This window comes from Tupaia chinensis, unplaced genomic scaffold, assembly GCF_000334495.1.
Source record: "Tupaia chinensis unplaced genomic scaffold, TupChi_1.0 Scaffold000275_1, whole genome shotgun sequence".
In the NCBI taxonomy this organism is placed as follows: Eukaryota; Metazoa; Chordata; class Mammalia; order Scandentia; family Tupaiidae; genus Tupaia; species Tupaia belangeri.
Window position 1 is genome coordinate 8,498,346 of NW_006159757.1, and position 16,013 is coordinate 8,514,358.

General features: G+C 39.5%; 1 protein-coding gene and 1 pseudogene across 2 annotated transcripts in view; both read left to right on the forward strand.

Annotated features, from left to right (window-relative positions):
- Positions 1 to 16,013, forward strand: part of GDI2 (GDP dissociation inhibitor 2) — a 44,071-nt gene that overhangs the window by 7,886 nt on the left and 20,172 nt on the right. For both annotated transcript variants that reach the window (XM_006150070.3, XM_027772473.1), the window contains exons 2-4: positions 8,405 to 8,512; positions 12,065 to 12,164; positions 15,796 to 15,930. In XM_006150070.3, the coding sequence (XP_006150132.1) occupies positions 8,405 to 8,512; positions 12,065 to 12,164; positions 15,796 to 15,930 (343 nt within the window). The remainder of the gene's footprint in view (positions 1 to 8,404; positions 8,513 to 12,064; positions 12,165 to 15,795; positions 15,931 to 16,013) is intronic.
- Positions 624 to 1,654, forward strand: LOC106735012 (60S ribosomal protein L6 pseudogene; annotated as a pseudogene).

Here is a 16,013-nt window from a genome sequence, read left to right on the forward strand (position 1 = left end):
GGCGTGGCCATCTTCCCTGGGGGGTGATTTCTCACTTTCTGCCTCTCTGTCTGTCCCTATCTGTCTGGCGACCACACGCGCCCTATAGCAAAAACCTCTCTAAGAAAATAAATATATTAGTGGGACCAGCAGATGGTGTAATTGTTATGTTGTTGGACTCCCGCATAATTGACAGGGACTTGCGAACTCATACTGGGTGCATGGGAGCCCAAGATCCTGAGAAGAGAATGGAGGAGAAGGGATTGCCATCCTCCCTGTGGGGTGATATCTCACTTTCTGTGTCTTTGTGTCTCTCTGGCAAGCACACGTACCCTATAGCAAAAATCTCTTAAAAAAAAAAAAAAAAATACCGGTAAGCGGATTAGCTGGTGATGTGGTCGTTAAAGTGGCTGAATCCCACATGGTTGACTCTGCAGTTTGATTCTCTCATCTGGCAGCTTGGAAAACATGCCATGTGCTTGTGGCAAGACCATTCTTAGGGGGTGGATTTCCTATCCCTCTTTCTTTCTAGCTCTCTACCTCACACATACTTGAGAAGAGAATGGAGAAGGGAACTGTGACATGGCCATCTTTCATGGGGGGGAGGTGCTTTTTCACTTTCTCTCTCTGTATGTACTGTATAGCCAATTTTTTAAAAATTAGAAAATGTGTTGGTACACTTTGACCATGAGGAATGATTCTCTAGGCAGAGAGAGCCACATAAAGTGGTATTAAGAACATGTGGAGTTTAGTTCTCTTTCCCACTATGCAAGATGACAGGTGAAAAAGCTGCGGAGCAGGATAGTAAGGAGGAAAACCTGAAGCCACGAAGGCTCATGCCAGTGGCAAGGTTAAAAAGGGTGGCCCCAAGGCTAAAAAGCCCAAGAAAGGGAAGCCCCATTGCAGCCAAAACCCAGTTCTACACTGGGGCATGGGCAGATACTCCCGGTCTGCCATGTACTCCAGGAAGGCCAGGTACAAGAGGAAATACTCCGCTATCAAATCCAGGATTGAAAAGAAAAAGAAGGTACTTGCCACTGTCACAAAACCAGTTGGTGGAGACAAGAATGGTGGTATATGGGTGGTTAAACTGTGCAAAATGCTCAGATATTATCCTATTGAAGATATGCCTTGAAAGTTGTCGAGCCATGGCAGAAAATCCTGCAGTCAGCATGTGAGAAAGCTGCACGCTAGGATCACTCCTGGGACCATTCTGATCATGTTCACTGGATGTCACAGAGGGTGGTTTTCCTGAAGCAGCTGAGCAGTGGCTTGCTACTTGTAACTGGACTGCTGGTCCTTAATCGAGTTCCACTGCGTAGAACACACCAGAAATTTGTCATTGCCATCTACATGAAAATTGATATTAGCAAAGTAAAAATCCCAAAACACCTTACCAATGCTTACTTCAAGAAAAAGAAGCTGCAGAAGGCCAGACATAAGGAAGGTAAGATCTTCAATACAGAGAAGGAGAAATAGGAGATTTCAGAGTAGCACAAGGTTGACCAGAAAGCTGTGGACTCGCAAATTTTACCAGAAAATCAAAGCTGTTCCTCAGCTCCAGGGCTACTTGTGATCCATGTTTGCCCTTACAAATGGAGTTTGCCCTTTCAAATGGTGTTTATTCTCACAAATTGGTGTTCTAAATTTTGAGCCAAGAACCTGGCAAAATTAAATGACTGATCATGTATATATGAAAGAGCATTCATACAAATAGGGAGTAGTGTTTTTTGGGAGAGGTTTTTGCTATAGGGTGCTTGTGCTCACCAAAAAGATGGAGAGAGACAGACAGAAAGTGAGAAATCAGCCCCCAGTGGGGACGGCCACGCCGCAATCCCTTCCCCTCCATTCTCCTCTCAGGATCTTGGGCATACACGCACACGCGCCTGGCTTGAGTTAAGCCACCACATCTGGGACTTGAACCACGGTCGACTACGTGAGAGAGTCCAGTGACGTAGCCATTACTCCATCTGCTGGTTCCATGGGAGTAGTTTATTTTGCTCGAAAGAGAAGGTATGAAGAGGCATAATCAGAAATAAAGATAGGGGTCCAGCAGGTGGTGTGGTGTTTTGAGATGCTGGATACCCACGTGGCTAACTGTGGTTTGAGTCCTGGACCTGGCAACTTGCTTTTTCACTTTCCCTCCCTCTCTCTCTCTCTTTTTCTCTCTCTGTGTGTGGTTAGCACATGTGTCCAAAAGGAAACTTAAAATAATAAATAAAATGGGGTTAGTAGGTGGTGTGGTGGTTAAGGCGCTGGGCACTCCCACATGGCTGACCACGGTTCAAGTCTTGGACCTGCTGGCTTACTTTGTCACTTTTCTTTTCTCTGTGTACCTGTCTTTCTCTGGTCAAGTGAAAATGACTCGATGAATAAATAAAATTAAATAATTATTTTAAAAAATAAATAATATGAAGTAAATCCTTAAAAAAATTTTAAAAGAAAGATGGAAAGGAGGCATAGAATGGAATACTCTAGGCCAAAATTTTTTAGTATTACCATCTAGAGAGAGGGAGAGGATTTTAAACAGGAGAATGGCTTAATTAATCCAGTTTAAATAGAAGCTTTTAACTTCTTTTATTTTTTTGTAGATTTTTGCTATAGGGATTTTGAGCTTGCTGGAGAGAGACAGAGAGAGGGAAAATGAGAAATCACCCCCCTAGAAGTGACTATGGTCACACCATAGTCCCTTCTCTGTTCTCCTCTCAGGATTTTGGGCATGCACCCACACATGCCTGGTATGATTTCCAAGCTGCAGGGGCCAGGACTCGAAGCGTGATTGGCTCTGTGGCAGTCCACTGCCTTAGCCACCATGCCACCTGCTGGGCCCAAGGCTTAACATTTTTTAAAAGTTTATTTTTATTCATGATAGAAAGCATGTGCACTAGAAGGAGAGAAGAGAGAAAAAGATCCTTAACAGGCCCTCATCACACTGCAATTATCTTTCCCCAGCCCTTCAGCTCAAGTCTAGACTTCTACACATGTACCCAGCATGTTTTTCAGGCCAACCCAGGATCTGAGTCTGAGGCCCCTTGTGGCCTTCAGGACTGTAGTTCAGTTTTGCTATCTACTGGGCCAATAGGTTGATCCAAATTTCAGGAAAAGTTACCTTTTGGGCAAACCTAACGGTTAAGTGCCATGCACACAGAGCTGGATTTCACAAGCCTGACCAAGGTTTGAATCTTAGCCCTGGTGGCTGGACACATGTTCAGGGAGTGTGTGTGTGTGTGTGTGTGTGTGTGTGTGTGCGTATGTATGCATGCCCAAATCCTAATGGATGGAGAAATGGAGGAAAAAATATTCTAGTGTGACCATGCCCCATTTCTCTCTCTCTAGCTAGAACATATGCTCTGTGGCAAGAATAAAGATTAAAAAGTTATCTTTCGACAGCTTTTAGTCAGAAATATTAGACAAGCAGAGTTAAAGAAGCACTTACTCTGCATAAAACAGAGGGTCATTATTGTTATAAGGCATACACCATTGAAATTAACTGATTTAAAATTTTTCAGTTAGTACATTTTACTCATGTTTCTAGTCAGTTTTGAAAGGACAGATTAATAGTTATTAATTACCTTGTTTTTCTAATCATTTTTTTGTATGTATAAATGAGTCCTGGTGTAGGTTATTTATTTGCTTCGTCATAACAGAACTTAAAATGCAGTAGGATTTGATAGTATACTTTTTTTTTTTTTTTTAATGCTGGAGGGTGCATAAACATATGCACACAGAGAGAGAGAGAGAGAGATGGTGCATGTGTGAGAGCATCCCCCCAGTGATCATGCCACCACCATCCATTTTCCTTTAATTCTCCATTTTGTCAGGATTGTGGTCATGCGTATGTTCTGTGTTCTTCAGGCCACTGGGCCAAGACTTAAACCCTGATTGGACATGTGAGATCTGGCTTTTTCTACCTAATGCTTAACTGCTGCTCTTTGGGTTGGCCAAGGTAAGAGTTTTAATGAGTGTTTAGTTTTTTTACTCAGAAGGTATATCAAAAAAAAAAAGAGAGAGAGAGAGAGAGAGAGAGGTTTTTGCTATAGGGTTTGTGCGTTTGCACAGAGAGACAGACAGAAACAGAAAGTGAGAAATCACACCCCCTCCCCCCCCAGAGGGGATAGCCCTGTTGGAATCCCTTCTCCTCCATTCTCCTCTCGGGATCTTGGGCACACACGCCCGGCATGAGTTTAAGCCACCGAATCTGGGACTCGAACCTCGGTTGACTACATGGGAGTCCAGCGACATAGCCATTACACCAACTGCTGGTCCTGGTATATCAAAATATTAATGTTCTCTTCTAAGTCTGAGTTCTCTAAGTAGGAGGGGGGAGAGGATATGAAAGTTAAAAGAAAAATTGAAAAGTGATTTTACTTTTATTTCCTTTACTTGAAGCCAGTCATGAAATATCACAGTAAATTGTGAGGTGTGGGATAGAAGGAAGGTGGTGTTAAGAATCATCAAAGTCTGGGGCTGGCAGGTGGTGTGGTGGTTAAGGCGACTGGACTCCTACATGGCTGATCATGGTTCAAATCCTTCTCACTCTCTGGTCAACTTTAAAGAAATAAAATGTTGACAATGAATAAAATTAAATAATTCTTAAAAAAAAAAAAAGAATTATCAACACCTTGACCCAGTTGTTTCAAGAAGGTGCAGGCAGGGCAGTCCTCACTCAGCTGGAGGAATATAACTGCCTTTCTTCTTTCTGAGGTACCTGTTTAATTTTTACCACATTTGTGAACTCCTGCCTTATGGCCAGGTACATCAAGGGCATATTATTCAGTATAAGCCCAAAGGTTTCTGCTTGCTCTGTTAGGTCATCACTTACCTTTCTGGAGAGCTTCCATCTCTGGGATATTAGTTCTTTAACATCAGACCAAGCCATCTCTGACTTGAGGTCCTCTGTAGCAATAATCCTGCCTGATACTGGTGAAGATGTAGGCTAGCAGTGGGCTGGAAGAGGATGTGCAGGGATATGTTTTCATTCTGTACATCTTTGCTACTGGTGATGGCTGGCACATTATATGGCGCGAGTAGTAATCAAAGATAGTTGATGGGACCAGCAGATGGCATAATGGTTACATCGATGTACTCCCACATACTCAACTGCAGTTCGAGTCCCAGACCCAATGGCTTAAAACTCACGTTGGGTGTGTGTGTGCATGTGCGCGTGTGCACATGCGTGTCCAAAATCCAAGAAGAATAGAGGAGAAGGAATTGTGGCGTAGCCATCCCCCCTGGGTGTGGGGGATGATTTCTTGCTTTCTGTTTCTGTCTCTCCAGCAAGTGCATACACCCTATAGCAAAAAATCTAAACAAACAAACAAAAAGTTGGTTTTGGGCCAGCAGGTGTAATGGTGGTTAAGGTGCTGGATCCCACATAGCTTACTTCCTGGTTCAAGTCCCGGAATTCGAGACTTAAAAAAAGCATTCCATGTGCCCCAAATCCCAAGAGGAGCATGGGGGCAAAGGGAATTTGGCATCCTTCCTGTGGGGGTGATTTCTCACTCTTCTCTCTCTGTGTCTCTCTCTAGCAAGTGCACATGCCTCGATCCAAAAAAAAAATCAAAACTTAAAAAATCTAAAAAAAATCTAAAATAAAGAAAAAGATAATTGGTTTCTACCTAAGAGTTGAAAAAGTGAGTTCCTTCCTCCCCATTAGAATGGCCTACAGTCCACAGCATCAGGGAAAGATGACAACTCTATACCTAGCATCCATGTTATGTAGAAGTAGAGTTCACACATCTTGCAGACCCTAAGGCCAAGCTGAACTTGCTAATGGATCTGAACACTTAGGTAGCTATATTTCTTTCTGTTGAACCCATTCAACTCAAACCTGCTTCCATTTTGGCCATTAACTTTTTTTGTTTGTTTGTTTTTTTGGAGAGCTTTTTGTGATAGAGGGCTTGCACTCACCAGAAAGAGAGAGAGACAGAGAGATAGAAAGTGAGAAATCACCCCCAGGGGGGATGGCCATGCAACAATCGCTTCTCCTCCATTCTCCTCTTGGGATCTTGGGCACGCACACACACGCGCCTGGCTTGAGTTTAAGACACCGGGTCCGGGACTGAAACTGTGGTCCAGCTACATGGGAGTTCAGTGACATAGCCATTATGCTAACTGCTGGTCCCTTGGCCATTAACTTTTTCAGGGTACTGTTTAGTACCATTGGCCATAAACATAACCATTTGGGTCTCTCACAGTTCATATAAATAGACACCATTCAGGTCTCTGGTAGATACAAGGTGTCTTGCTTAGTATGTTCAGCTGCTTTCCAAATGAATTTGTCTAATTATTGCAACTCTGGTGTTATGTGTAAGGTACTGCAGGGCATGGAACATCACATTGATGGGTCCTTCCTCTGTTCCTACAACCCTATGTCCTCACATATTAGAGCTTTGATACAGATAAAATTTAAACCATTTTAGCTGGTTACCTCTTTATATGTAGAACACCAAGTGCTAGATGGGTGACCTGGACATTTTTTTTTTTAATTAAAGTTTAAAAACACCTTGCTTATAGGGCATGTGAGTGGAAGCCTCTAAAGTTTTGTTACCCAAAATGTGGTCTATAATAGATCCATTCTCTCTACAACACCTGTGAATTTATCAGAAATTTAGAAGCTTAGGCTATAGCCTAGATACACTGTATCAGAATCTTCATTTTAGCATCATATCCTGGTGATTATTATGTAGTATGATAAAGTTTTTTTTTTAAATGATTTATTTATTTTTATGTTATATTTTCACTTACTATAGTCATCAGAGAGAGGGAGGGAATGTGAGAAAGCAAGCCACCAGGTATGGGACTCAAACTGTGGTTAGTCATGTGGGAGTCCAGTGCTGTAACCATTAATGCCACCTGCTGGCCCCATGTATAATAAAGTTTGAGGAGCATTGCTTTAGTTGCTTTAGCATTTCTCAAATCTGGTCCCTGTCTAGTATCATCAGCATCATATAGGAACTTGTTATAAATGTAAATTCTCAGGCCCTAGCCCAGACCTACAGACTGAGAAGCTCTGGGATGGAACCTAGCAGTCTGTTTTATTAGTTTCTCTGGGTGAAGTTTGAGAATCTGTTTAAAATTTACATTTCTAACAAGTTCACAGGTGATGTCAATCAGGAACCACACTTTGAGATACATTGCTTGCAGGGTTAGGTATAGTTTTATGAAGATCCAGAAAAGAAGGTTTTTAAGTTTTGCAGCCTCTATAGTCTGTCACAACTACCAATTCTCCTGTGGTGCTATGAAAAAAACCATAAACAATATATATGTAAAAAGGCCATGAGTATTTTCCAATAAAACTTTATTTACAAAACCAGTCTGCAGGCTGGATTTGGCTCATATTTTATGGGCTCCTGTTCTGGAGTAGTGAGAAGGAATAAATTTAGACCAGAGGGCTCTAGTTCTCAAACATTTTAATCTGAGAATCTGTTTATATTCTTAAAAAATTGAGGACCTCAAAGAACTTTTGTTTATAAGGGTTATATCACTATTTATTAGGAATTAGTAGAGAAGTACAAAGATACTTATTCATGAAGAAAAATAACAAAACAGTAGTAAGTCAATTACATATTAACACAAATACATTTTATTAAATAATAACTATTTTCCAAGACCAAAAAATTGTGAAAAAAGTATTGTTTTATATTTTCTGCAAATGTCTTTATGTCTTGCTGAATAAAAGCTTCAGTGTTCTGTCTGTTGTGATACATTGTCTTGGCTAAAGTATATGAAGAAAATGAGGCCTCATATAGAAGATTAGTTGAAAGGAGATTTGTATTTTAATAGCCTTTCAGATTTTCTTTGACACATTGAAAATACAGGTAGTAGGTTTTTTGTTTTGTTTTGTTTTTGAGAGAGGTTTCTACTATAGGGCGCATGTGCTTGCCAGAAAGACAAGAGACAGAAAGTGAGAAATCACTCCCCAGGGGCAATGGCCATACTGCAGTCCCTTTTCCTCCATTCTCCTCTGGGGATCTTGGGCAAGCATGCACATGTGCCCAGCATGAGTTTAAGCCACTGGGTTGGGGACTCGAACCGCGGATGACTACATGGGAATCCAGCGACATAGCCATTATGCCAGCTGCTGGTCCTCCATCAACAACGTTTTTAAAGTTAGTCCCTGGTGAAGAATAATGACTAATATAGTTTAGGGCTCCTATCTTGATTTGTTTGTTGACACTTCAGTGAATCAAAGTTTTAAAAAAAAAGTAATGTCTCAGGGTTATTAGGAAAATAGTGTTAACTATAGGCCACACACTACATTTTGAACCCTGGTTGCTTTAGGGTTTCCTCTATAAATTTCTCATGCTACATGTGTGTAAGTGTAAATTACTAAAAATGACACACTTTTTTGGAAAAAAAGAATAAATTTTAAACTCACTGTAGCACTTTTCATCTTTTGAAAATACTTGTGCTTTCCTTGTAGGAATGTATCCTGTCAGGTATAATGTCAGTGAATGGAAAGAAAGTTCTTCACATGGATCGAAACCCATATTACGGAGGAGAAAGTGCATCTATAACACCACTGGAAGATGTAAGTAATAGCAAAAGTTAATATGCCTTTGGTTCTTTTAAGAGTTTTACTTGTGAATCTCCACTCTACTATAGAAAGAGTTTTTTTTTTTTTTTTTTTAGAGATTTTCACTGTAGGGCGCGTGCGCTCGCCAGACAGACAGAGAGAGACATAGAGACAGAAAGCGAGAAATCACCCCCCAGGGGGGATGGTCACGCCGCAATCCCTTCTCCTCCATTCTCCTCTCGGGATCTTGGGCACGCACGCACACGTGCCTGGCGTGAGTTTTAAGGCACCGGGTCCGGGACACGAACCGCGGTCGACTACGTGGGAGTCCAGCGACATAGCCATTACACTAACTGCTGGTTCCCTAGAAAGAGTTTTAATAGTAAATCTAGAGCAGCAGATATTGAGTTTGGGTTTTTTAGAAATTTAAATTGTGACCTTTGTTGCCATCTGGCATCTGTTATCTTTCACAATTACTATATACTAAAAAGATTGACTAGATTGTCTGATGTGCCAGGCACAATGCCAGGAGTCATTCTTTCAGTTACTTAAAGACTTATCTGCATTTTTCACAGTAGTTTCCATGTGGTTAAAATCTTAAGAGATGGGTTGTGACCCTATAGGATTCCAAACCTTTGTTCCTTTTTATTTTATTTTTTTGGAGAGGTTTTTGTTATAGGACACATGCACTCTCCAGAAAGAGAGAGACATAGAGACAGAAATTGATAAATTAACCCCTAGGAGGGATGACCATGCCATAATCCTTTCTCCTCCACTCTCTTCTTGGAACTTTGGGCAAATACGCACATGTGCCCAGCGTGAGTCCAAGGCACTGGGTCCGGAACTTGAACCATGATCGACTACATGAGAGTCCAGCGACATAGCCATTATGCCCACTGCTGGTCACCCAAACCTTAGTTCCTTTTACTTGACCTGCCCTGTTTCCTAGGTTTTTTTTTTCCATACATGAGTATGTGAAGCATATCCAAAGTATGTTTTTACTAAGTTTATTTATTTTCTGTGTGAGTTTTGTTGAACTTCCACATGTATGGACCTGAGCTGTTTTTTTTTTTTTTTGTAGAGTGGTTTTTGCTATAGGGCAAGTGTGCTCACCAGAGAGACAGAGAGAAATGAGAGACAGAAAGCGAGAAATAACCACAATACAATCCGTTCTCCTCTCAGGATTTTGTGTATGCATGCACAAGGGCCCTATGTGAGTTTTAAGCCTCCAGGTCTGAGACTCGAACCATGGTCGAATATGTGGAATTCCATGATCTAACCATTACGCCATCTGTTGATCCCTGTACTGTGTTTTATGGGCGATACAGAGATAATCATGAATGACTTAGTACTTTACACCAAAAGATTTTCTTGAAAAAAAAAGATTTTCTGTAAACAGGAATACAGAAAAGTTGAAAAAAAAAAAGCACATCAGAAACCTTCCATCTGAATTCAGCAGTTAACATTGTGCTATATTTGCTTCTTGTGTCTATTCCTTTTTTTTAAAAGTCTACTACTGATTTTCGACCATCAAAAGTAACAGACACCATGATACTTAACCTAAAATTATCAAGTTATGTACTATTATTATATTTATAAAAAATCGAAAATATCCAGACCATATTCAAATTTCCCAGTGACCCCTAGAATGTCTTGTATAGCTGTTTAATAATCTTTCATTTTGTTTTTTTTGATTTTTGCTATCAGGCACATGTGCTTGCTAAGGGGCAGAGAGAGAGAGAGCATGCAGTAGAGCACCCCAAGGGGGTGACCACAGTACAGTCACTTCTCCATTCTCGGCTTTTGGACACACATACACACATGCCCAGCGTGTTTTTTAAGCCAGTGGGTCTGGACTGGAATTATGCAGTTGGCTATATGAGATCTATAATCTAAACTGCTGTGCTATCAGCTGACCCCATTGTTTCATTTTTTAAATCAAAGATTCGAGTATTTGATTGGGTGTTGTTTTTCTTTATTCTGTTAATCTCTAAAAGTCTCCTCACTTTTAAGAAAATGTTTATTTTATTAATGATAGTATGTGTGTGTGCACTCGTGTGTGAGAAAAGCACCGTTGATAGAGTCTCTATGATCCCTTTTCCCTGGCTCTCCAGTTTGTCAGGATCTTGGACATTCATGTATATACTTGGTGCGTTTTTGAGATCACCTGGGGTTCCAAACCCGTGGTCAGTTGTGTGCCTTCCAGCATTGCAGTTCAGTTTGCTATCATCAGACTGAGCCTCCTTCCTTTTTTTTAAGTTCAGAGTAGTTTATAGGAAGTTACTGTTGACTATTCATATTCGTATTACATAACATTGGGAAACATACAATGTCAGATTAATGATGCTAACTTTTTTTTTTTTTTGAGAGGTTTTCGCTATAGGGTGCGTACGCTCGCCAGACAGAGAGAGACATAGAGACAGAAAGTGAGAAATCACCCCCCAGAGGGGATGGTCACACCGCAATCCCTTCTCCTCCATTCTCCTCTCGGGATCTTGGGTACGCACGCACACGCGCCCAGCGTGAGTTTTAAGCCACCGGGTCCAGGTCGCGAAACGCAGTCGACTACATGGGAGTCCAGTGACATAGCCATTATGCTAACTGCTGGCTCCCTAATAATGCTAACTTTGACCCCTTGGTTCAGATGATTACTACCATATCTTTCTATTGTAAGTAATTTGTGGAATAATGTATTGGCTCTGTTTTATTTTATTTAGTACATTTATTAGATGATCTTAAATAAGATGTTCATGGTGTCTTTTCCTTTTTGAGGGGAGGGTGAATATATTAGGGACCTGTGAACTTTTTTGAATAAATGTCAACTTATTTTGTTCTACCATAGCTATAGGATTCATGAAGTTGAATGACTATTATCAAACTTTAAATTACAAGCTTCATTTTATCTTAGAATCTATTCAACTCATTTAAATGAACTGTTCTTTCCCTCTCCCCCCAAAAAAACCCCAAAAAACAAAGAACCACAGAAGAACCTAAGGAAAATTTTCTAGATGATGTTTAGTACTTTGTGATGGTATCATGGGTATAGAGATATGTCCAAACTCGTCAAATTGTGTACATTAAACATAAGTATTTTATTAATTACAATTCATTAAAGCTTAAAAAGTAATAGCTGGAACTAATTCTGATTCTCTTTTCTAATTTGAAAAATTGCAGATTTATTTTAGCTCCTTACATGCTACAGAAGCAAAATTAAGCCTTTGATAGCTTTCTATTAAGGAAAGAATGAGTTTGAGTGACTTTTGCAGATAATAAGAGATGCACCTACAGAACCAGCAAGCTAACAGCTAGTTTGATTTGTATTCTTACTTTGCTGCTAAAAACCAAGCAAACTCCCTTGTGCAGTATTTTGTATTCATGAGTTTACTAGTTCATCTCATGTACACATGTATTGAAATTGTGCTAAAACCTTTGTTTTTTAAAAAATTAAATGCCCTTATACTTTACTTCCTGTGTATTTAGTTACTATTCCAAACTTAATTCAAAAGTCATTGCATATTATAATGAACAGTTTTTTTACATTGTGGGTAATACTTGTTTTGTTTTTAGTTATACAAAAGATTTAAAATACCAGGAGCACCACCAGCGTCAATGGGGAGAGGAAGAGACTGGAACGTTGACTTAATTCCCAAGTTCCTTATGGCTAATGGTAAAGAATTCTGACTTAAATTTATGACAGTAATTTAAAAGTACAAACTAACGCTTGGCACACAATGTTATTTTGGATATAAGGAACTGGATTTTGTTGAGTGGCAGCATTATGGTAAGTAATGTAGCGCATTAGAAGTGTCTGGCATCAGGGTCAGCTAGTGGTGGTTAAGGTGGCTGGATCCCACAAGGCCAGCTGTGTGGTTCGAGTTCCGGACCAGCAGCTTGAATAACATGCTGGGCGTGTATACCTGAGTGCTCTAGATTCCGAAAGGAGAATGGAGATAAAGGGATTGTGGTGTGGGGTTCATTGTGCAGTGATTTCTCACTTTCTCTCTCTCTCTCTCTTTCCAGTAAGCCCATTCACCCTATGGCAAAAACTACAAAAAAATCTTTTTTTCTTTTTTTGCCGTAGAGTGAGTGTGCTTACTACAGAGAGAGACAGAGAGAAGGAAAGTGAGAAATCACCCCAAAGGGGGGATGGCCACATTGCGGTCCCTTTTTCATTATCTTCTCAGGATTTTGGGCACACACACCCACACCCATACACCCAGTATGATTTTCAAGCCACTGACTCTAGGACTTGAACCACTATCCGCCTTGTGGGAAATCCAGCGCCTTAACCACCATGCCAACTGCTGTCCCCACTAAGGATGTTTTAAAATTGTTGTAATATTAGTACCTTTTTCTGAGATGACATTGGAAAAATTAAATTCTGGGTCGTCTTTGTGTACCGTCTAATAAAGTATGTGCTACTCTTCCTACTTAGTGTTTATATTCTTTAATTTGTTTTGATGGTAAGAGATATTAATTAAATTTTCTCTGAATTGTAAAATTAACTATTAATAACTGAACTTTTCTAAGGTAAATTGTTAACTATTTACTTGGTATTTCCTGGTGTTTTACTAGGAAATCACTTTTTTTTTTTTCCTCATGCATTGGGTGATATGTATGTAGGTAGTAGATGGGCTCTTTCAGACAGACTTTCACTGGCCACTAGCTTAATCCTCATGTTTCCCACCTCCTGAGTAGCTGGGACTACAGCTGTGTGCCATTGTATTAGGCCTTTTAGGATGGGTTGGGAATTAAACCTGGGCTTCTTATGTACCCTCAGCCTGCCTAGCTGCAGCACTTAGCATGTGCTACTGCAACTGGGCCAAGGTTTTTTATTATATAAGTAATAAAATGATTTTATTAAAATTAGAAAAAGTTAAATAGAAAGGTAATGCAGTTTACATAAGCAAAAATCTCACCATGTAGAGTATGTTACTATGCTGATATAGCCTATATCATTTTAACTTTTTTTTTTTTTTTTCAAAGTTTGCTGTAGGGCACATGTACTTGCCTTGGGTGATGGGAGAGGAGGGGGAGAGAAAGTGAGACATCATTCCCAGGAAGGATGGCCATGCCACAGTACTTTCTCCATTGGATTCATACAAACATCCAGCATGTTTTTTCAAACCACTGGATCCAGGACTGAAACTACACAGTTGGCCATGTGGGATTAAGCTGCCTTAACTTCCATGCCACCTGCTAACCCTTGCCTATATTATTTATATAAATACAAAATATACTATAAATAGTATGTTTTCTCCCTAATTAATGTTGTGTTTTTCAGCTACTATATTATAAATGTTGAGAGTTTGTCTGTGTTAGTAAATGTCATAGCTATTCTTAGAATTGTATTATGGGTATAAAGGCAATGAATGTTTTTGTTTTGTTTTTAGAATTTTAACACAGGGTACATACTCTTGCCTAGTGAGAGACAGAGAGAGAGGAAAGTTAGAAATCACTCCCCAGGGAGGATGGCCACGCCACAGTCTGTTTTCCTTCATTCTCGGAATCTCTCCGGACGTGGGGCACATGTGCACACCTGTTGACTTGATTTTCAAGCTGCTTTGTCTGGTATTAGAACCATGGGAATCCATCACTTTAACTGCCACACCAACTACTAGCCCCAGCAATGTTTTTTTTTTTTTAATTTTTAAATTTATTATTGTTAATTTTTAATCTGACCAGAGAGAGACATGGAGAGAGAGAGGGGGTGGGGGAGCGAGAAAGCAGGCTACCAGGTCTGGGACTCAAACCATTGTCAGCCATGTGGGAGTCCAGTGCCTCAACCACCACGTGACCTGCTGGCCCCCAATGATCTTTTTAAGGCTTTTCCTTTTTATTTATTTATTTTTAATGAATTATATTATTTTTTAAACATTTATTTATTTATTTTAATTTGACCAGAGAAGGATAGAGAGAGAGAGAGAGAGAAGAGAAAGCAAGCCGCCAGGACTGGGACTCAAACCACGGTCGACCATGTGGGAATCCAGTGGTCTTAGTGACCACGCCACCTGCTGCCTCCCCCTTTTTAAGAATGAATTACCTTAACTTCATTTATTTATTTAAATTTGACCAGAAAAAGAGTGACTGAGAGAGAGAGAAAGTGAGAAAGCAAGCCACTAGGTCCAGGACTTGAACTGTGGTTGGCCATGTGGGCATCTGGGAGTCCAGTGCCCGTAACCAACATGCCATTCGCTAGCCCCAAGGCTTTTCCTTTTATTACATTTTCACTTGTGACACTTCCCCTTTCCAGATATTTTTATTGATATTATTCATCTTAATTTTTGTCATTTTTTTTCATAGAGAAGTAAAATAGGGTTTTTAAAAATATCTTTTTATTTTACAAAATGATTTCTACATGTTTGTTGGCTTCTATTCCTTTATTGAATTGGCCAGCTTTGTGCTTTGCACATTTTTCTATTGAAGTTTTCGAGTTTTTTCTTATTGATGGGAAAAAGCTCTTTATAAATTTTAAGAGGATTTTTGCTACAGGGTGTGTGCACTCACCAGAGAGACATCCCTGGGGGGATGGCCATGCCACAATCCCTTCTCCTCCATTCTTCTCTTGGGATTTTGGGCATGCACACATGCACATGCACCCTACGTGAGTTTTAAGCTGCTGGGTCCAGGACTCAGTCAGTGAACTGTGGGAGTCCAGCGATGTAACCATTACACCATCTCCTCGTCCCATGGTTATTACCTTTTAAAAAATAGGTTGAAAATGTCTTTTCCAGTTGTGATTTGCCTTATAACTCTATTGTATTTTTTCTAGATAAAAACTTCTAATTTTTATGTTATATTGGTTGATCTTTTTACCTTTTATTGTTTTTGATTTGTGGAGATTATGCTCAGAGAAATTTTCTTTCTATTTCAGTGTTTAAAATACAATTGATAATATTTTAATGGTTTTATAGTTTTTTTTTCATCATATAAATTTACCTGTTTTACCATATAAATAGATAAATATTTTATTAAATCATCTACTTTATTTTGACTGAAAAGTAGGGATTGAATTTTTTTCAAAATGGCTAGTTTTTTCTTAGCACTATTCATCTTTTCCATTTTGAATTGAACTTGTATCATATATTAAATTCTATAGTAAATTCTTGTACATGGTTCTTTATATTGTTTTCTCCTTACTTAATGGACCACTTGATATAATTGTGAACTTTAACATTTGACTTTGTTAATCTCTTGTTACTTTATTCTTCAAAACTTTTAAGAAAATGTTTAAAATATATTTTTATTTCTACTAATTTTTAATGGTTTTAACATTTAAGTTAATTTGACTTTTCTAGGTCAGCTGGTTAAGATGCTGCTTTATACAGAGGTTACTCGTTACCTGGATTTCAAAGTGACCGAAGGGAGCTTTGTCTATAAGGGAGGAAAAATCTATAAGGTTCCTTCCACTGAAGCTGAAGCCCTAGCATCTAGTAAGTAATTTTATTTTTATTTTTTCAGAATAGTGAGATTTTATGGTGTGAAGGAATGTTAGAGATTTATCTGTCCAGTCAAC